This window comes from Carassius auratus, chromosome 8 (assembly GCF_003368295.1).
Source record: "Carassius auratus strain Wakin chromosome 8, ASM336829v1, whole genome shotgun sequence".
NCBI classification, from domain to species: domain Eukaryota; kingdom Metazoa; phylum Chordata; class Actinopteri; order Cypriniformes; family Cyprinidae; genus Carassius; species Carassius auratus.
Genome location: NC_039250.1, coordinates 30,498,665 through 30,523,347, shown reverse-complemented (window position 1 = coordinate 30,523,347; position 24,683 = coordinate 30,498,665). Strand labels below are relative to the sequence as shown.

The window sequence follows — 24,683 nt, the reverse complement described above, 5'->3', positions numbered from 1 at the left end:
CTGTCAAAATCCATAGTAATGAAATAAAACACTGGCATTGAGCATGTTTCACCTTTTTTTTTCTAAAGCGCAATAAAAACGAGATTAAAAAATGACTAGAAAAAGGATTCAGTATCTTCTTCTTTTTTCAGTCGAGCTGCTATGAAACATGATGCATACTTACAGCGTGGACAAATGTCACTTTAAGAGATTGGCCTCTAAATGCTAACCAATGCTAAACTAATCGAAGAAGGTTTCATAATAACAATTCAAAGTGTATAAAGACGCTAGTTTTTATTTAGAATATTTGTAAAACTGCTCAAATATCGCGTCAACGTCAGAATTTCTAAATGCTTCACAATCCGTGGTTTAAGCTGCGATATCTGCCCAGTAATCCGGCTAGCGATGATGATGATGATGATGATGATGATGATGCAGGTGCACAGCTCTGATGTCCTCCGTCACATGCACCGATCATAAAGCAGCATGATGGGTAACTCACATGAGAAGCTCGAGCGTCGCTGGCGGTGTTTAACGCGGCACAGATGACGCGCTGACCGCAGATAAGACACGATCCAGCAGGCGCTCACACACAGGAGTGTCGCGTCGGAGCTGCGCGTCTCATTCAGCTCGTTCCGACAGCGCTGCTCCTCCACGCCCCGCGCGCGCCGCTCCAATCACAGCGTCATTCCCAGCATTCCTCTGCCTCCTCCTCACCTCACACCACAGCAGGAGCACTGCAGAAGGAGATAGTTCGCAGGATCTCCAAGCAGCTCTTTTCCTAGCACGAAGGGAACAGAATCCTTAAAAAGTATAATGCCACTCATGCACATTAGTGCATTTACATGCAGTCTTTTAGCAGACGCTTTTATCCAAAGAAATCAAAATCAACCAAAGAACAAGTGCTATAATAAGTCTCAGTTAGCCTAAATCAGTACACATAGAAAGGGTTTTATTTTATTATTTTTTAAATGTTCCTGTGGCTCTGTGGTAGAACATTGTGTAAGCAGTGCAAAAGGTTGTGGGTTCTGTTCACACATAATGATAAAACAAATGTTTATCCTTAATCCTGAATTCGAGGGTCAAATAAAGACAGAAGAGGTGTGCTTCCAGCCGATTCTTGAGGATGCAGGCAGCTCATTCCAGCAGGATGAAACAGTTCATTTAAAAATCAGTGAGAGTGATGTTGTACCTCTTTGGGATGAACAATACAGTCAGGTCAAGTTTCTTTAAGTTGAAACAGCTCAGATTTACATTTTAGTCTGGGACTAGACTTAAGTCTTGTCTGTGAAACCGGGGGAAAGCTGTCGGCTTGTTAAAGGGGTCATCGGATGCCAAATTCACACAAGGTGTCCCATTTGTCCTTTTAGTGTTCAGAAGGGTGCTTTATCTCACAATTCTGACTGTTCTTCTCATTCGACAAATAATTCAGAGTTTACATATCTTAAGTGTTTTTTTTGTTTGTTTGTTTAGATTTTTTACATTAAATAAAGGTAATTGCATTTTTTTTATTACAGGTTAGAGTACATTTATATTTATACTGTTTTACAGACTAAAGCCTGAAGGTGTGTTCTTGAATTTCCCTCACGTGTAACACAATCCCCAGTCGGACAATACAAGCTTCGGCTCAGATAGTCACAGTGACATTTGAGTCGTGGCACTTTCTGTTTCTCTACAGCTAAAGACCAGACTTATGCCTTTAAAAACAAACAAGAGAATATATTTGTAGCCAAGCAATATTTGCCCCAGAATCTCTATTTGCACATGCATTTTTATGAATATTTAAGTTAAGATAACTCTAATGATTCTCTTTACTGGGCAAATGTACCACACGAAGTATGAATAATAACCAGTATGCAGTGTAGAAGAAGTGATAAATGCAGTGTAGCATTGAAATAGTCCAGACTGTGAATACGTGAGTGAGAGACGACGTATATAAATACTGGATGAGTGTAAACCAGTCATGATAGATCATATACACACCTCTTCCCATCGCTCCCTGAATCTGCTCAGAAACACTGAGGTCTGGCAAACCTGTGACGGTGAGGACACAGACGCACAGGAGAACAGCCCAGTGTCAGCGATGGCAGCAGACACTACTGAATTAAACACAGCCGCTGGTCCTGGACTGCAGGTGGGTCACACAGACGCTAAACCAGGTCTGTCATGGTTTATACAGAGCTGTAGAGTATGCCACTGACCGCTTAACCAGACTCAGAACTGCTGCTTTATAGGCTCTTCATTTTCCTTTTTGTGCTGTTGCTCTCCTTGAGTGAGAAACTCCCAGAAACAGACAGATCATCAAATGACAGAATCAAACGTTCGTAAAGACCTGCTGTAAGGCAGAATTTCTCTCACTATATTAATTTATTGCAATATGGTGATGTCCATCTCAGGCCGAGAGCAGGAATATCCTATCAAAGAACACAACTGCAGCTGCCCTGACATGTGCTTGTGTTTCTATGTAAAAGAGCTTCTCTGAATAAACACGAGGAGAAAGTGAAGTTTGTGTGAGGGAGTGAGTGTGTGTGTGTGTGTGTGCGCGCACGCGTGTGTAACTAAAAGCTCTGTAGAGAATCAGGGAAATGTAATTTCCCTTCGGTGGATCGATGAGCCGCTGGAGCGCAGCCATCCTGAGATCAACAGCATGAGAGAGAGTGAGGAGTCTTCATTACATCTGCACGGTCAGCAGAGGAATACTGATAGGAAGGATGGAAGGAGAGCGACAGAAGGAAACAAGGAAGGAAGGGTATCAGCAACACTTAACCCCCAAAAATTTAAATTTGCCAAGACAATCCCAGATCAGGATGAGTTTGTTTCTTCATCAGGTGTGTAGAAATGTAGCATTGCATCAGTGTCTCATCAATGGATGCTCTGCAGTGAATGGGTGCCGTCAGAATGAGATTACTTGTAGATTATGTTTTTATCAGCTGTTTGGACTCTCATTCTGACGGCACCCATTCACTGACAGCTCAGATGTATATTGGAGTGTGACTATTACTCTTCTTGCTACAGCTGGTCAGTGGGTGTGGCTAGGAGACTCGTCAACAGAAAGATCTCCACCTGTTCATCCCTCTATAAAAGTTTAGGCTGGCTAGTGTAGGAGTGGGACTTTCTCTGGGTTTATTTTGTGTTTGCTTTAGGCTCTGGTTTGTTATTTGATTTAGTATTTTGTTTCTGTGGCTATTACATTTACACCCATGCACCTGACAGACATTACAGATGACCACGTTTTCTTGTTTAGATGTATATTTTATTTGCGTTAAATGTTTATTTCTTGCAATCCAGTCACTGTGTCCTCCATTTCATTTGCCACCGGCTTTGAGCCGGTCGTGACATCATAAAATAATATATCAAATATCTTTCAGTACACATTCATATTCAGTTATCTGTTTATTTACTGCTCTGTTGTGATGAATAGTGACACTTTCTCTCAGGAAGGTCAAGGCAATAATTATAACAAACATATGTGTTAAATCTTTCCTGTGTAGACACATACATGCAATGTGATATCAGCTGTGAGATATGCTTTTACTTTAATGTGGGGAACTCGTCTAGTGGAGCTCAGGGCTCTGAGAGAGCAGTAATTGAGTCCTCTGTCAGGAAGACCAGAGAAGTGCCAGAGTCAGCACTCTCTCTCTCTCTCTCTCTTTATTATTATTCTTCATGCTACTTCATGACACCAGAAACTCTTCAGTCAGATTACGACAGTCAATAAAGTTTTAGATAAATCATGCATTCGTGCCAAGAATCCCATTCCATTCATTCTGTAAGTTCTGTGTGCTCATTAAGGGCTTTGCAGTTCATTGTAAATCAAGGTAATAGCTCATCCTCTACTGCCTGTAAACATGAGCACTGTTAGTTGGGCTGATATTCAAACTCTATCTACATGATAAACCACTATTTGTATTCATCTCAAAACTCCTGAGGCAGCTTTGAGACACGTGAGAGTTACAGAGACTTTGGTTTCAAGTCTTTGCATCATGAAAATCATGGAACAGATTATTTCATAAAAGTTATTCTTCAACAAAACAAGTATTACTACGTATAATTCAGATATGTTCACTGAATATAAACCTAACAGAGCACTAAGACCACTAGGATCGAGTCAGTTAGAAATACCAAGGGTTCACACAAAACAAGCTTCCAGAAGAGATCAGATGTGCTAACAACAGCTACATTTAGACTCAAAACTCATCTGTCTAGCTGTGCATTTACTGAATGAGCACTGTGCAATGTCCGAACTGATTGCACTGTATTCTATTTTTAACCATTACCTATTTTTTTTAACTCATTTGAAATCAATTTTTAACTTATTTGTTTAATTCCTAAGAGAAAAATATCAGGAAAGCGAGCTCGAGAGAAAGGCTTCAGTGAATAAAAACTAGTTGTGCAGTAGTTGGTGTAGGATTAGTTTAATACTGGCTTTAGCATAATAACAGTCCTCTCTCTCTATGTTTCTTTCGTCAGGTTTCTCACAGCCTCAGCCTGTCGCATGCTCCTCTAAACATGAATCACTATGCTAACAAGAAGAGCGCGGCGGAGAGCATGCTGGACGTAGCTCTGCTAATGGCTAACGCCTCGCAGCTGAAGGCCGTGCTGGAGCAAGGGCCCCAAAACACACTGTACACGTCCCTGATCACACTCATCAGCCTGTCACTCTGTCTACAAGTGTTAGTGGGCATCCTGCTCATCTTCACAGGTGAACGAGAGCACACTCTAATACTCACACACACACACACACACACTCTAACACTCTCACACACACACACACACACACACACATGCACACACACTCACACACACTCTAATACTCACACACACAAACACACACTCTAACACTCACACACACACACACACACACACACACACACACACGCTTGCCTTACAGCAGGGCTCAAGGTGTATTTGACTTTAATGCTGCAGAGACCTCTTAGATGCCAAAAGATAAATCATCTGTTAGAGAGGCTAATTTAAAAGGCTAATTTAATTTCTCACGTCATGAGAAATTAGCATTGTTTGTACCCTACTTATATTTTCTGAAATATCCTTATTAAATCCTCATACAGGTGACATACGTAGGTGTAACATCGAATCAAGAGCTGACAGAAATTCAGTCATGACAACGTGAAGCATGTTAATGGATATGAGTGTGTATGTGTTTGGTCTTGGTGAACTAGATGTGTTGTTCACTCTGTGGCTGTTATTCATGAGACATACATCATGTCCACTGTGACAGATGTAGACAGGTGGTGCTGGGGGAGGAGGAGGGTCATATCTGGTTTTAATGTAGAGTTTGCAAGCTCATCAGTTGTAGATATATGAGTGGTCATGGTTTGCACCATGTAGATTACATGTCAAGGATCTATCGGCTCGTGTCAAACACAGTTTCCCGACTGAACTTTGTGGACAATGTCTTGTTTTTGTTTTTACTTGTTTAACACTAGCACTACTGGAATTCTATAACTACTAGAACTGCCAATAGCGGTCATTTTGACTGTTCATACCAGACAGCAGTGAATGTCATTTTTGTCATGTTATATTTACTTCAAAGCTTCTATGGTCTTGTTTTATGAAAAATGTGGGGTAATTTAAGCATACATAATATAATATGTTCGTGATATTATTGTGTAAGAGCTACTAGACCTCCCACAAAAGTGCATGCCGCAATTTGCTTTCCGCAATTTGCATCCGGCAAGCTGGAGATCTAAGTTTTTCACCGCAGTTAAAATGTTGTTTTTGAAAGTCAAAATGTCAACAAATATAAAATGAAGCAGAATATTTCGTTAGATAAAAACATATTGTGAATTTTGGAAATGATTACTTCTGTCTTTATTCAATACATTTGGCTTTTGGAGTTTACAATGCTTTAGCATTATCGGAAATGTTTGGACCACACGAATCGGAAACAATTTTATGCAGCCTCTAATGAAATCTAGAATGAATAAATAGTTCTGTTGTATCATATCAGTGTCAGACGAACTGTCAAGAGACCAAGAGACATCGCTCTCTGCTCCTCCATCAGACTCTGCATCATCAATGTTCTCAAGCAAGGATAAAACCTCAGTGACAGTCATTTTCTTTCTTGTTGCCATTTTGACGGTAAAGCTAAGTTTTAGCTTAGCAAAAGCATACAAAACTGCCAGAGAAAGGTTGCTAGGCAACGGCTACGCACATCTTTAACGGTGGGAAAAAGCGCTGAGGAGATACAACGCCTGTAATATGTGCAGTCAAATTGACCGCTATGGCCATTCAAGGTAGAAATACTCAGAACTCTTTTGTGTTTTGTAATTTTAATAAAATAACAATGTTAAAATAAAATTTACATTAATTTAAGAAAAGTCATGGAACTGTAGTTATATGGGTTTTATTTCAACAAAGTTATTACATTGCAAATCTTTAAAACGGTCAAAATGACTGCCTTGGTAGTTCTAGTGTTAACCATTGCTATCAGCCATTGCCCAGGGGAATATTTACAGAAGAAATACTGGCATCATGCCTGTCATTAGTGTCAATGACAGTCAGCTACAGCTGCCAAACAAAAACCCTAAAATATCCTAATTTAATTAAAGTGCAAACAGGTATTTCCTGCATTATTAATAACATGTTCATTGTAAAACATGAATCTCTAGCAGTCAACCAGGAACAGCATGCATGAAACAATACAACTATATATTACCGCTTCAGCAACGCAGTTACTGTCTTTGAATAACACAACACACAGTATAACTACTAGACTGAACTCTTCAGCACAACGGTAACCTCACAAACTCACATTAACACTAACGGATCTCTCTAGATTTACATTTACATTTATTCATTTAGCAGATGCTTTTATCCAAAGCGACTTACAGATAAAGACAGTGGAAGCAATCAAAAACAACAAAAAGAGCAATGATATATAAGTGCTATAACAAGTCTCAGTTAGGTTAACACAGTACACGTAGCATGGGATTTTAACTAATATAATAAATAAAAAGAAAACAGATAGAATAAAAAAAGAATAGAGCAAGCTAGTTAGAGGTCTTTACACACACACACACATATATATAATTGCATAATAAATGAAAAGAAAAATATAATACAAAAAGATTAGAAAGGTAGTTAGATTTTTTAAGAATAGCATTAGAATAGTGAGTGTTAAAGTTAGAGGATCAAATAAAGATGGAAGAGATGTGTTTTAAGCCGATTCTTGAAGATGGCTAAGGACTCAGCTGCTCGGATTGAGTTGGGAAGGTCATTCCACCAGAAGGGAACATTTAATTTAAAAGTCTGTAAAAGTGACTTTGTGCTTCTTTGGGATGAACAATCAAGCGACGTTCACTTGCAGAACGCAAGCTTCTAGAGGCACATAAGTCTGAAGTAATGAATTTAGGTAAATGGGTGCAGAGCCAGTGGTAGTTTTGTAGGCAAACATCAATGCCTTGAATGTTATGCGAGCAGCTATTGGAAGCCAGTGCAAATTGATAAACAGAGGTGTGACGTGTATTCTTTTTGGCTCATTAAAATTAATCTTGCTGCGGTGTTCTGAATTAATTGTAAAGGTTTGATAGAACTGGCTGGAAGACCTGTCAAGAGAGCATTGCAATAGTCCAGCCTGGACAGAACAAGAGCTTGAACAAGGAGTTGTGCAGCATGGTCCCAAAGAAAGGACTTGATCTTCTTGATGTTGAATAAAGCAAATCTGCAGGATCGGACAGTTTTAGCAATGTGGTCTGAGAAAGTCAGCTGATCATCAATCATAACTCCAAGGCTTCTGGCTGTTTTTGAAGGAGTTATGGTTGATGTGCCTAACTTGATGGTGAAATTGTGATGAAATGATGGGTTTGCTGGAATCACAAGCAGTTCTGTCTTGGCAAGGCTGAGTTGAAGGTGATGGTCCTTCATCCAGGAAGAAATGTCTGTTAGACAAGCTGAGATGCGAATAGCTACCGTTGGATCATCAGGATGGAATGAGAGGTAGAGTTGAGTGTCATCAGCATAGCAGTGGTATGAACAGCCATGTTTCTGAATGACAGAACCTAATGATGCCATGTAGACAGAGAAGAGAAGTGGTGCAAGAACTAGATCTCAGCATCTTCACTTATTACAAACCCTTATTTCTGTCACATAAAAGAAAATTAACAGGTGTAGATGTTGATGTTTTACTAAAAATAATAAAGTCACCATCATGGTGGTCAGTGTTTACTTTAGTTGGGTTCTTGACCCTTGTTTTCATTCATCAGCATGGTGTGTTGTAAAGCAGTGAGGGCAGTGCTGTACAGTGAGCAGCTATTAGCTGTTTTTATATGATGAGAGTCATCAGGCCTGATTACATAAAAAAAAAACATTTTGCTTTTCATTTATATGTTTAGGTTTTGAATAATCAACGCCCTAAAACTACAGCTTGCAAGGAAAGTACTGCTCTATCAGTTTTAATGAATTAATTTTAAATCTACAGTATGTATTGCATATAAACATTTGAGCTCTGGTACTATTTAGACACACACAGACATCAAGAACCAGCATATGAATCTCAACAATGGTGACAATCAACAAAATGCTTCATGCTGCAATGCATGCTGGGTAACAGAATCGTAAAAACTCCCATCATGCACTGCAGAATGACTATTTATTGTCACCACTGTTGAGGATCAAATGATTTAGTTGATGTCTAAAACCCTGAGCTGATTCAATATTTAAGATTTACAGTGGCATTTTTTTTTTACTTTTTTTTGTCAATCAATGTCAATGTCAATCAGCTGCTGAGTTCATGGCTGGAAGAAACATATAGCAGGACTTACACTTTCTGACCCCTGGGGCCTGTTCTTTGTATGGCGCTTATTACACCCAAGACTAAACGTCACATCCAAGATGATATCCTCTAATTAGGATCTAGCTAATTTGGTTCCTCGAACGCACCTGTTGTTGATGATGTGTATGTATCGATACAGCAGTGCAGCGATTGGCTGGAGGCAAAACAGCAATGTAATGACATCATATAATTCAAGAAGACACCTGATGAAAAACTTGACAAATATCTGGACTTTTATACAAATATGAAGTAATTACTTTATGAAAAAAATAAATCTTTCAGTAAATACACAAAATGTATTATAATTTATTATCTTTAAATAAATTTTTAAATGATTATTAATTTAAATTTTTGTCTCTGGATCAGTAGTATATTCTTGTAATAATGTAGCAGTAGTGGAGGACAGATTTTAAGTATCAGTTCTGCTTAAAAAGATGCAATCTAACCTGTTTACATGAAATAAGCCGCTTCCTTTTTGTTTTTTGTTGTTGTTGTTTGTTTGTTTTGTTTTGTTTGGCAGGTGCTGCCAGTCATTTGGCCATTTTATTTATTTATTTAGTTTATTTCAATAACATTTTAATAATATTTTGTGGTTACCTTTTTTTTTACTGTATAATTACAGATTATTTCAGGAATTTTACATACATTTGTCAAGTCAAGTCAAGTCAAGTTAAAGTAAAAACTGTGAATTACTGTAATGTATTGTTCATGTCATAATACTTAAAATAACAGCCAATTTGTTAATTACCGGATACTGTTAGTAATTTTTTGACAGAGTTTTGACTACAATTTAAAATACCCAACAAAAAAAATCACAGTTATTTTCCGTAAAATTAGGATGTTTTTTTACAGTGTACCCAGAGGATCTAAGAGTACTTGGAAAGCAATGAGGCCCAGGGTACACAGCAGTGATTACAGGACCTGATAGAGCACAGTAACTAGTGTTATTTCCACCCATTTAAAAGCACTCTGCTGATATCACAACACTTCCATAAACACAACTATTACCACCCTGCTCCTCAGTTATCAACCGCCCATCCATCCATCATCTTCCGCTTATCCGGGGCCGGGTCGCGGGGGCAACAGTCTAAGCAGAGACGCCCAGACTTCCCTCACCCTTGCCACTTCTTCCAGCTCTTCCGGGGGGATACCGAGGCGTTCCCAGGCCAGCGGGGAGACATAGTCCCTCCAGCGTGTCCTAGGTCTTCCCCGGGGCCTCCTCCCGGTGAGATGTGCCTGGAACACCTCCCTGGGAAGGCGTCCAGGAGGCATCCGAAATAGATGCCCGAGCCACCTCAGCTGGCTCCTCTCGACGTGGAGGAGCAATGGCTCTACTCTGAGCTCCTCCCGAGTGACTGAGCTTCTCACCCTATCTCTAAGGGAGCGCCCAGCCACCCTGACGGAGAAAGCTCATTTCGGCCGCCTGTATCCAGGATCTTGTCCTTTCGGTCATGACCCACAGCTCATGACCATAGGTGAGAGTAGGAACGTAGATTGACCGGTAAATCGAGAGCTTTGCCTTACAGCTCAGCTCCTTCCTCACCACGACAGACCGGTACAGTGACCGCATTACTGCAGAAGCTGCACCGATCCGTCTGTCAATCTCACGTTCCATCCTTCCCTCACCCATGAACGAGACCCCAAGATACCTGAACTCCTCCACTTGAGGCAGGAACTCTCCACCAACCTGAAGTGGGCAATCCACCCTTTTCCGACTGAGAACCATGGCCTCGGACTTGGAGGTGCTGATTCTCATCCCAGACGCTTCACACTCGGCTGCAAACCGTCCCAGTGCACGCTGAAGGTCCTGGTCTGAGAAGGCCAACATGACAACATCATCCGCAAAAAGCAGCGACGAAATAGCATGGTCCCCAAACCGGACACTCTCCGGCCCTTGGCTGCGCCTAGAAATTCTGTCCATAAAAATTATGAACAAACCGGTGACAAAGGGCAGCCCTGCCGGAGTCCAACATGCACCGGGAACAGGTCTGACTTACTGCCGGTAATGCGAACCAAGCTCTTGTTCTGGTCGTACAGGGACCGAACAGCCCTAAGTAGGGAGCCGCCGACCCCATACTCCCAGAGCACCCTCCACAGGATGCCGCGAGGAACACGGTCAAATGCCTTCTCCAAATCCACAAAACACATGTGGACTGGTTGGGCATACTCCCATGAACCCTCCAGCACCCTGGAAAGGGTATAGAGCTGGTCCAGTGTTCCACGACCGGGATGAAAACCACACTGTTCCTCCTGAATCCGAGGTTCCACTATCGGCCGAATTCTCCTCTCCAGTACCCTAGCATAGACTTTCCCGGTGAGGCTGAGAAGTGTGAAACCTCTATAGTTGGAACACACTCTCCAGTCCCCCTTCTTGAAAAGAGGTACCACCACCCCGGTCTGCCAGTCCAGAGGTACTGTCCCCAACCGCCATGCGATGTTGCAGAGGCGTGTCAGCCAAGACAGCCCCACAACATCCAGAGACTTGAGGTACTCGGGGCGGATCTCATCCACCCCCGGTGCCTTGCCACCAAGGAGCTTTTTAACTACCTCGATGACTTCAGACTTCAACGCTTCGGTTGTTATCAACCGTATTTACTGCAAATTAATCTGACGGGCCTCAGTATTAGTAGTACTGTAACATCATCGCAGTATCCATCTTGCTGCCAGGACAATTGTTTTTTGAACTGTAATGGATTATAACGTAATAAAGAGTTGAGATTTTAAAACAGTTTCAACTCAAATCAATATTTCATGTCCACATAATTATTTATTGAAATGCATACGTTTATACATCATCTCTTAAAATGTTCATCTTTTTTGAATGAGTTGGTTTTGTCTAAGTTCAAACCCCATGACCCCTGGCCAGCTGTACATGTACATGATAGACTAGTGCTCATCGTCATGAAGTGATTTAGTGGCCTGTCAGGACTCACACTGATGCTGTAATCTGACAGAGACGAAGCACTGAACAACACAAGTGCTCTGCAGTCTGCATATTAGCAAGTCAAGTCTCTCTGCTCTCACTGATCCGAGATCAACAGTTAAGTCACATGTATTTATATTGTGCTTTAAACAGTACAGGTTTCAAAGCAGATCGTCTCTATACAGAGGCGTCCTTCTGTGGAGACCAAACTTCATCATCAGAGAAGAGACATGGAGATATGGAGAGTGAATTAGACACTGCTCAGTGGAATAATTACTATACTGTATATATATTCACATAAGAAGCGTTTCCTCTGTGAGCTGATGAGTGTATTCACAGAGTCTCTGCAGGACCTGCTTCATTCAGTAATCTGAAGCTCTGTGAACTCAGTGTGATTGTAGGATTAGAGGAGCAGCACATGACAATGCATCAGCATACACCCCTCGCTCTCTCTCTTTCTCTTTGACCTACATATCAGCACAACCTTTCTCTGCCTGTCTCTGCCTCTCTGTGATGTTCCCCGTCCCCACTGACCCTGACTCTGCACCCGCTGACCTCAGTGTTGACCTCTGACCCAGCCGAGCGTGAGCTGAGCGCCTTTCAGCAGGAACACTGACAGTATTTACAGCACACACACTGATACACACACACACACTGATACACACAACCTGATACATACTCACACACACTGATACACACAACCTGATACACACCTTTTTATTATTGCTTTATATATATATATAAATATTGATTTATTTTTTTCCTCAAATTTTGATATTTACTTGTATGTGTTATGTTGATGGCTTTTTTTTTTTTTTTGGAATGCAAAGAAATATGGGCAAATGCTGCTTTTGTCCTTCATTCTTTGTGCTGTAATACAGTCAGTAAAATGAAAAGCTGTTACAGTATTCTCATCCTATAATGAAATACTTATGTGTGAATTCACTCAGATTTCAAAGAGTAAAAGTTCACTGTTCACCAGCTCAACAGAAGAGAGTTTATCACACTTTACACATTACGCTGAAACTGAGCATTTGTTTAGACATAAGTTAGCTGTTTTAACTAGTAGAAGAGAATGTTTTGAAGCTCTGCTGCTCGAATCCTTAGAGTAGGTTTGCTCACCATGATTTTTTCTTATGTTTTTATCAGTTGGTTTGAAACAAGGCAGTTTTATGTGCAGATGAAATAACAGAAAATTCAACTGCTAACATTTTCAAAACTTTGCCTATTTTTTACAAAACTTTACACACAGAAACAAAATGAAGAACTGCATTCACAATATCACAAACACATCTCTAAAGCAAACATTTGCAAACACCTTTGTCATAATATTACAGGTTTTTTTTTTTTACTACTTCACACAATTTCAGAAGCCTGACACTCAAAGAGCAGAAGCTAACACCAAATCTGCAAAACCAGACACTAATTTTCAGCCTTTGACTCAGTTTTCAATTTCAGAAAACACTCTACAAAACACAACACACAGTTCTCAGTGTAACACACAAATCTAACAGAAATGTATATTCTGGCAGAGGTGTTCGGAAATGTCTGCTTTTGAGATGTGTCTGTGATATTTTGAATGCACTGCTTCCTTTTTCAAGAGATGAGAAGCATTTTGTTTGTGATTCTAGGATTTGTGTGTAAAGTTTTGAAAAAAGAGGCAAAGCTTGGAAAATTTGTGTAAGCAGTTGAGAAACAGTGTGATAAAGTGCATTAATATTTAGTGAGTGTGTGTCAGGCCAGGCTGTATCAGATCACTGTGGATGTGAGTCACAGTGTGTGTGTGTGTGTGTGTGTGTGCGTGCGTGCGTGTGTGTGTGTGTGTGTGTCTGTGTGCAGTGAAGTGGAACCTGAATGACGAGCAGAAACATCTCAGGCTGAACATCTTAGAGAACATCACCACAGGCTGCATCTTCATCATAGTTGTCATCAATGTCTTCATCACTGCGTTTGGAGTCCAGCGCTCCAGTGCAGGCGTGTGACTCCAGCTCTCTCTCACACACACACACACGCACACACACACACACACACACACACACACACACACACACACACACGCACACACACACACACACACACACACACACACACACACACACACACACACACACACACACAGCGCTTCAGGAGACATTCAACTTTAATAAGCTGTGAGAGCTTGTAGCAGGGCATTATGGGTAAGTTCTGTGGGATGTCAGATGTAAATATTGCACCTTAAATAAAAAGTAAATTAAAGTGTAAATTTATGACGCTGCTTCTCATGATTAGAACACGCCCCCAACTCTCTTGTCAAAAAAAAGCTAGAAAGAAATCTGAAATACTGTCAGTGAAAGGAGAAATTTCTCGTAAATGTTGGAGTCCTGACAGTGTGTAACTACTGTAAGACACTGAGTGTACAGTAGTCACAGACAAAGTGTGTTTTATCAGTATTAGAAACAGTGCAATTTCAGTTATACAATAGAAACAAGTACAGAAAGAGAGAAGATCGATTAAAAGAGGAGTTCTTATAGCAAGTCATTTTCTACTGGTCCTGGAATGATAAATTCTGTCTGTCTTTTCCAGAGTGCCTTGTTGTGTTTCATTTGTCAGAGTGCACAGATGAACAGTGAGCGTGAAGGCTTCAGATGAACTGAGCCCAAGAGCTCAGGAGACAATAGCATTTTCATTGTCCTCATGTCTATCAGTGTCACATTCATTTATTGTGTGCATCCCATCTGTTCTGCATCTCTTAGAAACACAAGGTCTAGAGATACGGGTTTTTGATTCACATGTTTTAGGATGTTGTGTCATGCACTGTGTTCTGCTCTCTCTGTTCTGTACAGTGTCCCGTGCACACCTCAGCTTCAGAGCTCTTGCTGTTAAGTCATAAATGTGGCTCTCTGTGGTCCTTAAATGTTTCAGTTGAAAGACCACAACTCTCCATTCCTGTACACTTACACAGACACACAGACAAGAGCTCCAGTGCATGCTCAGAAAGCTGATGCTGTCCTCTGGTGGCACAATGTGCATCTACACACACACACACACACACACACACACACAAACACACACACACAGTCTCAATCAACCGTGGAGCTCCAACCCTAATCAAGCATTGTCTTGGATTTGTAAGTGCACAACTTTCATCAGCATGCATCTTCTTATGCAGGTCAGAACAGTAACTGAGAGCTGGTTATAGCGATCACATTCATGATTCCAAGCCAATGGGAACAGAACTGAGTAAAGTCATTGAGTTGCATGTATTTCATTCCTCTAAGTTTTCTGACACTTTCTTTAGTTTACTTTATTTATGCTGCTGGCCAGTGAATGTGTGGAACATGGTTTGTCATAGACGACTCTAATTCAGTGTTTCCTAACTCTGGCCCTGAGCCTGAATCCTGAAGAGCTGCTCCAGGTTTGTTGGATTAGGGTTGTGCACCTCAGAACCATACAACTAATGATCAGGGCCCGTATTCATAAAGCATCTTAATGCAAAAAGTAGCTCCTAGTGACAAAATTCTAAGAAAATTCGTAGAAATGTGGGCGTTTACTCTTAAAATTAAAGAAAAAATCCTAGTAAAGAAAAAAGTCATTCAGAAAGCATCTTAACCCTTAAAAGAGGTCTTAAGGTCAAACTTGTTAGGAGCACAGACAAGGACTTTGAGAGGTTTAAGAGTTTCTTTAGCAGAGGAGAAAATGGCAGAGAGACGAAGAGGCAGAAGAAATGTGTTGCAGACAATGGATGACAATGAGTTAATAAGACGCTGTAGATTATATAGACACTATCACATTTTCGAACTGTTTTTAAATTCATTTTAATTAATCATTTTAAAAGTTTTAAAATTGCTTGTTTTATTTTTGTCATTATTTTTCTTCATGATTATTTAACTTTCTTTTATGTAAAGCACTTTGCATTACCATTGTGTACGAAATGTGCTATATAAATAAACTTGCCTTGCCTTGCCTAGATCGTGCAGGGATCATGTTTGTGACTGATCTTATTAGAGATGTGCTAACATCTCCGACACAGCGCAGAAATGCCATAGTGCCAGGAATTAAAGTAATCACTACATTACGATATTTGGCAACCGGTGATGACTTGGGTCTGTCACAACCTTCTGGAAGCAGAGTGATCACACAATTACAGCACATTCAGAACATCTTATTGTGTCACAGTTCATTTAGTTTCACTGGACATTCCCACCTTGCAGCTCAAAAAACTGCATTTATGAATATAGCAGGCTTATAGGTGCGCACAAGCAGGGGGAATGAACCGTTAATAGTTTGTGCTATATGCTCCCATGTCTGCTTCTTGTCCCTTGCTGTGACACCCGGCCCAAATTTTCCTTTAAGAATGGCCTTGTGTTCATCCACTAACTGGGCTAACAGTAAACACTGTTCCTCTGTCCAGTTTGGCGTTCTTGTCCTTCTTGGCTTTGATTCCATGTTTGATACATTAAAACCAACATTCAAACCACCATAAATAGCACAGCAATCACTGTAATTAGAAAGAATGGAACAATTTTTATCATTCTAAGCCAATCAAATACCTTATAGGAAATTACAAGCATGGTAAATAAAAAAAGGATTTATATACACACATATAACGTGTGTGTGTGTGTGTGTTTATGTGAGAGAACGGTCAAATAGGATAAATTACGTAAATTCAAAGTGAGAATTAGAATAGAGCCTATACTTAAAATAACTATTTTTTTTCCTTCTTGGACAACCAACCAATCACAGTCTTCAAAAGATTGTGTCATACATAGCAATGGGGTCAACCCCGCCTCCTCACTAAGATGAAAGTTTTTGTCTTTTCCTTACTCAGAGTTGCTCTCAGATCGGTCCTGAATCGCTCTTAAGCTAAGACTTTTACGTAAAAGTTTTTAAGTTAAATTAAGAGTTTTCTGAGAGGATTCTTAGAATCTTTATGAATACGGGCCCAGAGTTTTATCTAGTGCACAGTTTTATCATCTACACAACATTTGAAAGGAATTCAGTGTGCCACTTTATTCACACATTATATTCAGAGGCACCAACTCCAGCTGACAGCTCCACATTTTAAAGCTGGCTTTGGTCTTTAGTTTGTGTACAAAAAAAATCTTGAATCTTTATTTCCATGAGGATGTAATGATTCTTTCAAGTGTGCATCAAAAAAGCATATTTACATTGTCAAGCATTAGCATCATTTGGATTGTTTTCCTGCAAGCTCTACATTCTTAATGTTAAGGGAATGAGGCATACTGTGTGGAAACATCCAGGAATGGTGCAGGTCAAGTAGTCATACAACAATTTACTATAAAACATGTTTTGTTGCCCATTGCTCCAAACTAGATACTGATGTTTGGCCAGTATCACGTGCAATGGCATAAGTGCAAAGAAAATTCAATACACACTATCATCTAAAAAACAAACAGAACAACAGGTGAAAGAAGTTCCAGTTCTCAGTTAAGTCCCAGTTTGCATCATTATAACAGGTCTTCAGCACATCCTCACACAGACATCATGTGGACAGGTGGTGGACGAGGGCTGTTCCAGAGCGTGTCATGAACCTGTCTGTCCCCTGCAGCGTCACGGGCTTCGACGGGACCCATGAGTGTGTGTATGAGGTAGTCAGAGGGAGGACTGAGTATCACAGAGACCTGGGACGGATGTGCGCTCGGAGGACAGGGCTTCTCTTGATCAAGACACCTGTGAAAACACATCTCGTCATAATGAGTGCACGCCAGCGTGATGCTCCCTAACTAGTCGCATGCTAGTCATGCTAGAAACATGCTAGCAACATGCTAATCATGCTAGAAACATGCTAGTTGCATGATAATCATGCTAGAAAAATGCTCACAACATGCTAAAATCATGCTAATCATGTTAGCAACATGCTCGTCGCTTGTTAACCATGCTAGAAACATTCTAGCAATATGCTAGCAAAATGTTAATCATGCTACAAACATGCTAGCGACATGCTAGCAACATGCTAATCATGCTAGAAACACGCTAGCAAACATGCTAGTCATGCTAGAATCATGCTAGCAACATGCTAATCATGCTAGAGACATGCTAGCAACATGTTAATCATGCTAAAATCATGCTAGCAACATGCTAGTCGCATTCTAATCATGCTAGAAACATGCTAACAACATGCTAATCATCCTAGAAACATGTTTAAGAAACTTTGCTTAAAATTTGCTCATCCTCAGGTGTGAGTTTGTTTCATCATCAGGTTTGTAGAAATGTAGCACTGCATCAGTGTGTCATCAATGGATGCTCTGCAGTGAATGGGTGCCATCAGAATGAGAGTCCAAACAGCTGATAAAAACATCACAATTATCCACCACATATGACTCATAAATTAATGTTTTTCTCTGGAGGATGTGTTATTATGGATCATGGACTCTTAATGCTGGATGTGTTTCATCTTTTGTCTTCTCCAGATGTTCACTGATGGACTGGAGTGCTGTGGATTATTGTGATGTTTTTATCAGCTGTTTGGACTCTCATTCTGACGGCACCCATTCACTGCAGAGCATCCATTGATGAGACACTGATGGAATTTCTCCAGATCAGTTTTCATGACAAAACAGACTCATCTACGTTCTGCATGGGCTGAGAGCGAGTATTGGGGTCTCTTGCGTTCTCTTAAGGAGTGTTAGTGCAGGTGTGTTTGGACAGTACCTGCAGACAGTGTGGTCTGTGTGCCCTCTCTCTCCTCCACTGTTGTTGTTGTTGTTGTTGTGGTTTGTGGTTTTCTGGCTGTGTAACACCTCTCTCTGCACCTCCACACCCTCAACACCTATTTGAGGCCAAAACTCTGCTGCTCCAGCTTTTCTTGCCCTACACATCAGATCAAGACACACTCATTACAGTCATCTGCGTCAGTGGTGGCTTTAACTGACTTCCTTCACATCTGCCTTCCTCTCCTCGTAAGATGTCTGACGTGAGCTCTTCTCAATCCCATTCTGAATCATGTCCACTTGCTTTTGCTGACAACATTTAAATGCAGGGTTATGGAGAGAGTGTATAGCACCTACTACCTAGCACACTGCTGAAATACACACTAACCTACTGCAAGTGTATGAAGTATACTTTAGCATACCTTTTAAGAGTCTTTTGGACACTTGACTGCATGCTAATTAGGTAACACTTCATTTTAGAGTCTTCATTCATTTAACATACCCTTACTACAGCAATAACAGTAAATTAATACAAGCAATTCAATATATTTCAATATATTTGTTATTAAACATTTGTAATGAAGTTGCAGTTTAAAATATATCCACTTTAAAAATGTAATATTAAATAACACACTACAGTTACAAACATCAGAATAAGTGCACTTCTTTAAAACATGACAAAAGATTATTAAAACTGATTTAAAATGTACTGAAAGTTAAACTTAATTTGACATTAAGTGCAATTTTTAAAAGTGTGTTAAGAAAAGAAGTGTCCCTATACAAACACTGGCATGGCCTTTTATTGTATGATTATTACATTATCTGCAAGTACAGATACTTTTCTGATTTGAAGTACACTACAAGTGCACATTTAATACAATCAAGCACACTTTTTTCCTAAGGGGATGAAGACATGACATGGCTGGATTATTTTACAGCTGTAGAGAGCTCTGTCTGTTCTCAATCTGTCTCTCACCTCTCCATCTTTCTCCTCTCCTCGCGCTTCACATGTCTCACCAGACAGGAAGTGATGAAGATGATGCACATGATCAGAATGATGGCTAGGCTGATGAAGGACGCCAGAACAGCTAAACGAAAGCCATCATCCTCGAACCGAGACAGAGCTGCACAAGCACAGAGAGAGCATTACAGTAACACGTGTTTTCCATGACTGAGGGACCCTTCAAGAGACCCTCGGAGCGGTTCTGAATCACAGAGTAAACTCTGCTTACATGACTAGCCCTTTTAATGCAAGTCTTTATATTATTATAAAATAAGAATAGTTTCATATTTTTGCACAACAATCTGTATGACTGATTCTTAGACAAATGTAATGTCAAGATATCGACCTGATAAAGTCAATATACTGTTTTGAATTGTGTGTTCACAGCTCTAATGCATCTCATATGTGTCCCTGCAGCACAGAAGCAGTCTTCAGTAGCACAGACGTATATTTGGAGCAATAGACAAAAATACATTGTATGGGTCACAATTATACATTTCTCTTTTATACCAAAAATCATTAGGATATTAAGTAGAGATCATGTTCCATGAAGATACTTTGTAAATGTCTTACCATAAATATATTAAAACTTCACATTTGATTAGGAATATGCATTGCTAAGAACTTCATTCAGATGATTTTCTCAATATTTAGATTTAGATTTTTTTGCTCCCTCAGATTCCAGATTTTCAAATAGTTGTATTAGACAAATATTTTCTCATCCTAACAAATCATACATCAATGGAGATATCATTTATGCATTTTTTTTTTAAATGGACCCTTATGGTTTTGTGCTCCCTGGTCACATTTATGTGTGTGTCTTACGTTTACACTCCGGAGTCCCTCCGCTCCAGTGCGTCTGATTAATGCTCCACACACAGGACATCTGACCGCCGCTGACCGCTCGGTGTCTGGAGGGACACTGGAGGCTCATCACGCTGCCCACGCTCGTCCCATCACCGGACACCAGCTTCAGAGTCCCGACCGCAGGAGACAGCAGCGGAGCGCACTGACCTGAGCCAGACCACAACAATACTGCCATGCTCAGAATACATGTAAAGAAACAGGCCACCAAAAAATCAACTGGTAAAATAAAAATGCTGACTCAATGAATGGGTGCCGTCAGAATGAGAGTCCAAACAGCTGATAAAAACATCACAATAATCCATAAGAAATCCACACCAGTCCATCAAACACTTTTTAACTTAAAACCATTATTTCCAGTAACAATACGAGTCCATGATTCATAATAACACTTCCTCCAGTGAAGAGTGTTCTGGTCTGAATCAGGAGAGAAATCTGCACAGATCAAGCAGCGATTAAACAGATCTGAACTAATCTGTGTCTGGATTCTGATGTGAGAGACGACAGGAGATGCACTTCTTCACTGGAGGAAATGTTACGAATTATGAGTTAAAATCATCTTAATGCTGGATGTGTTTCAGCTTTTGTCTTCTCCAGATGTTCACTGATGGACTGGAGTGCTGTGGATTATTGTGATGTTTTTATCAGACTCTCATTCTGACGGCACCCATTCACTGCAGAGCATCCGTTGATGAGACACTGATGCAGTGCTACATTTCTACAAACCTGATGAAGAAACAAACTCATCTCCATCTCTGATTGCCTGAGGGTGAACACATTTTTAGCTAATTTTCATTTTTGGGTGAATTGTTCCTTTAATTCAACATCAAGAACAAGAGATGAGGAAAGTAGAACATGATTTGTGCAGAATCTCATTTTGCTCTGCATTCTACCCCCATTTCTGTTCTGTTCCTCCTGCACACAGTTGTTTTTGTGCACTAGTGTTCTTCTAGAGAAGTGAAACTGTAAAGCAGGTGTGTGCCATACTGTAAATGCCCGATGATATATATATTAAACCATTGTTTTAAACCATGGAAACTGTGATTAATATAGTATAGTAGTATCAATGTGTGTGTGTGTGTGTGTGTGTGTGTGTGTGGGAGAGAAAGAGAGAGAGAGAGAGTATGTGTGTGTGTGTGTGTGTGTGTGTGTGGATAAGAACAACATGAAAACATCTACATAAAAAAAAAAAAAAAAACGGTGTAGCCTACAGGTTTTTATAGCGTCCTGCGCCAACCTCAAGAGAAAACACAAGAAGATGAAGAAAGAAACAGGAAGACGAGCGCAGCACAGCGCGTGTGTTTCCGATCAGAGAACCGCTGTCTTTTGCACAATACGCGTTTCCTGCTTTCAGATCTGTTCTACACACAATACACCTCTCTGTGTCTCACACACACACAGTTCATCAAAACCGCATCTAAAAAGCAGTTAGTTTTCTCCACTACACACAGTGATCAAGAACAGCTATTGTACTGTAAACACAGAACCTGTCTGTCCGATGATAGATATCCACACAATAATGTTCATTCTTAAAGTACGAATTTAAATTCAGTCGGTAATGTTACAACTGGTAGATTATAATCGCTTTATTTGACGGTGGCTTATCCCTGTTTCAGTGCACACTGTTTTACAAATTAAAAATAATTAACAACTTCATTTTGATTTACAGTTTAGGATTAGAGTTTGTAAATATATAATAGTCATAATTTACTATAATTTCCATACTATCTGCGTGTAACATATGTTACATCGTTGTTACCGTGTAGCCTAATTATACATTTAAATACTGAGTAATATAATTAACTACATTTACTTATTATATGGTTAGGTTTTGGATAAGGGTTTGCCTTACGTTTACTTTCATGTAATTATGCATCATTTATTATAATACTGGGCTAAGTATACAGCATGTGTAACAAGGGCACCGTAAAATAAAGTGTTACCCAGTTGTGTAAGAAGAAGACTAAAAGAAAGTGCCCCCGAACAAACTTGTGTTATAAAGCAGCTCAAAGCTAACAGAAACAAACTCTTTTCAGAAGTCATACGGTTAAGAGTAGGGTGGTGTGGATGATACCTGTCCTGTTGTGAACACTGCTCCAGTCCCCCATCATCATCACTTCAGACTCGGACGCACGGGTGAAGCTCATTCAGACTGTTCACTTGACTCCTCTGACGAGGCGCAGCAGCTGCGCATGCGCACACAGAGTCCGCGTGGGCAGACGGGAGCGCGCGTGTACGGTCTATGACGAGGACACTCTGTTGTTACTCGTGCATTGGGTTCAGCTCCAGAAGACCGATGAGGCTGAAGCTTCACATCATCAATTTAAGCTGTAATATAATAAAACACTAAATAAATATTTAAAAGCTTTTTTACATTTTATACAAGATGAATCTTTTTAAAATTACATTTATACCTCATTTTACACGCTCAGACATAATGTGATTTCTTTGTATCTGGACAATGCCTTACTTTAAAAGAGTAGCATCAAAGTTGAGATATTTTGTTTATAGGAATTGTGTTATTATCAGACTGTTATGTTAAAATGGAATGGATAGCCTGGGTATATTGAGTTAAATTCAGACAGGACAGGTGCTTATTTCTGTATTCTGGGGTCATTTTGAAATTGCAAAAGTCTATGAAATCCATAAACTGTAGATAGCCCACTGAAGGGGTTCCTGGTTAATGCATGGCCTGCATCGGTTTCTGATGAACGTTAAACAGGAGATAAATGTCTATAATAATATATAAACTTATATATAAGTTTAGTCTCAAGTAGTGCTGCCAACCATTTTTGTTGTATGTATGTGTGCTGTGTATATATATATACACACACACACACACACACACACACACACATACAGTATGTTTTGAAAATATTTACATGTATTTATTTACATGCATAAACTTATATTCATATAATTTTTAATTATGTATGTAAACATAATATATTTGTCTCAAACATATTTTTGTGTATTTATATATATACTTAATAAATATACACAGTACACACTCATATATTATGTCAACAAAAATGATATTTTGGATGTGATTCATCATGAATTGACAGCACTAATCTGAAAAACTTACATCTCAGTGAGTTTTGAAAAAAAGATTGTCAATAAGGGGGAAAGTGAAGTGAAAGTTATAAAGTGAAAGTATATTTAAGAGCATGCTAAAGCCAGATGGAGAGGTTAAGAACGCAGAAAGGGGAAGTCCTACAGGTGTCATGACAAGCTGTGAGTTTAACAGGAAGATGTGAGGTTTGTCTGAAGAGCTACGATGAAACTTCCTCTACATGCACTGGATGAATGACCCTGGCATCCTCTGGTGCTACAAAAGAGAATTCATTACACATTCACTATACAGATTTTGAAGACAAGTCTCTGGTTCAATAATAGGACTGTTAATAACAACAGCTAAAGCCTCAGATACAAATATAGTATCTGTCTACTAACTGCATGGCCTGAAAATATACCCGAAGCTGGTTGCTGTGATGGAGCATAGGTTTAACTCGTCTAAACTGGACATTACCTGGTCATACATTCAAAAGGTCCAAAAAACTTGACAATCATTTACTTATTGTTAAACTTTTTATTATACATTTTATTTTATTGGACTTAAAATAAAATTGCTTTATATATATAGCAATTTTCTTTGTTTTATTATTTTAGATGGTTTGGGCTCTGAACAAAAGAAACCAGTCAGATCATAAATACTGAAAAAAAAAAGTGAATACAGTAGCAAATACAATTTTAAATAAAATGCATACAAATAAATTTGGTTAATGAAATTCTAAAAACTGAAAAAAAAAAACACTAAATTAACTAACTACTCACTAACCACTCACTAACAATGCACACCAGTCGTTACCAACTGCATAATTCTACTTTATTCTGTTAAAACATTACAATAAAACACTTCATTTGGTGCACAGACATGATTACCAATTGCACTTTTATTTTACTTTATTCGGGTCACTATAAAAAATTCAACTCACAAAATGTTATACTAATGATTATATTTTAGTTAACTGGACAATTAAATGCAAAAATGTTGGCTTAACTAGTGAAAATACATTGGTTTAACAATCGCCAACACAGAACAGACTGGACAGAGGAAGGAGCCTAACCCTAACTTTGGTGGATACAATGAATAAGCTAAAGTTCAAAAAGTCAGCGTGTACTTTTAACTTGCACTTATATAGCTCAATTTGTAACATGTTTTGTGTTAACATTTAAAAATGTTTAACATAGAACATTTAAAGTATTTTGGACTGGTTGAATGTGATAACACTTTGAATGTGTCATGGTTGGTAAACCATGGCCTCGTGTTTTGCACTATGTGGGTGGAGTGGATGTGTGTCTTGCGTCAGCACTGATTGTTTCATGTGGGCGTCTCCGTTAATTGTTAATTATCACCAGCTGCTTCTCATTACCCATTCCCTATTTATTGCCCTGTCTTTCGTCTTG

General features: G+C 39.6%; 3 protein-coding genes across 9 annotated transcripts in view; 1 reads left to right on the top strand and 2 right to left on the bottom strand.

Moving 5' to 3' along the window:
* The window catches only part of LOC113107899 (serine/threonine-protein kinase WNK2), a 69,572-nt gene extending 68,919 nt beyond the window's left edge, over positions 1 to 653 (bottom strand). For 4 of the 7 annotated variants that reach the window (XM_026270726.1, XM_026270729.1, XM_026270730.1 and 1 more), the window contains exon 1: positions 482 to 651. The gene's annotated coding sequence lies outside the window, so the exon portion shown is untranslated. Of the gene's footprint in view, positions 1 to 163 lie in introns of all 7 variants that reach the window. The other 3 variants (XR_003292723.1, XM_026270727.1, XM_026270732.1) reach the window with 3 other exon arrangements.
* Positions 654 to 4,433: 3,780 nt separating this feature from the next.
* Positions 4,434 to 13,678, top strand: LOC113106858 (ninjurin-1). Its single transcript, XM_074559922.1, is given in 3 exon segments — positions 4,434 to 4,475; positions 4,477 to 4,681; positions 13,536 to 13,678. Coding segments are annotated over 3 exon segments (390 nt in total).
* A 2,992-nt stretch (positions 13,679 to 16,670) lies between these two features.
* Positions 16,671 to 22,409, bottom strand: susd3 (sushi domain containing 3). Its single transcript, XM_026270725.1, has 5 exons — positions 22,288 to 22,409; positions 20,175 to 20,363; positions 19,323 to 19,470; positions 18,348 to 18,506; positions 16,671 to 17,366 (listed from the first exon to the last, which is right to left on the bottom strand). Exons 1-5 carry the CDS (start codon positions 22,358 to 22,360, stop codon positions 17,168 to 17,170), a joined length of 768 nt encoding a protein of 255 aa, XP_026126510.1. The 5' UTR covers positions 22,361 to 22,409; the 3' UTR covers positions 16,671 to 17,167.
* Between the last annotated feature and the right edge of the window lie 2,274 nt (positions 22,410 to 24,683).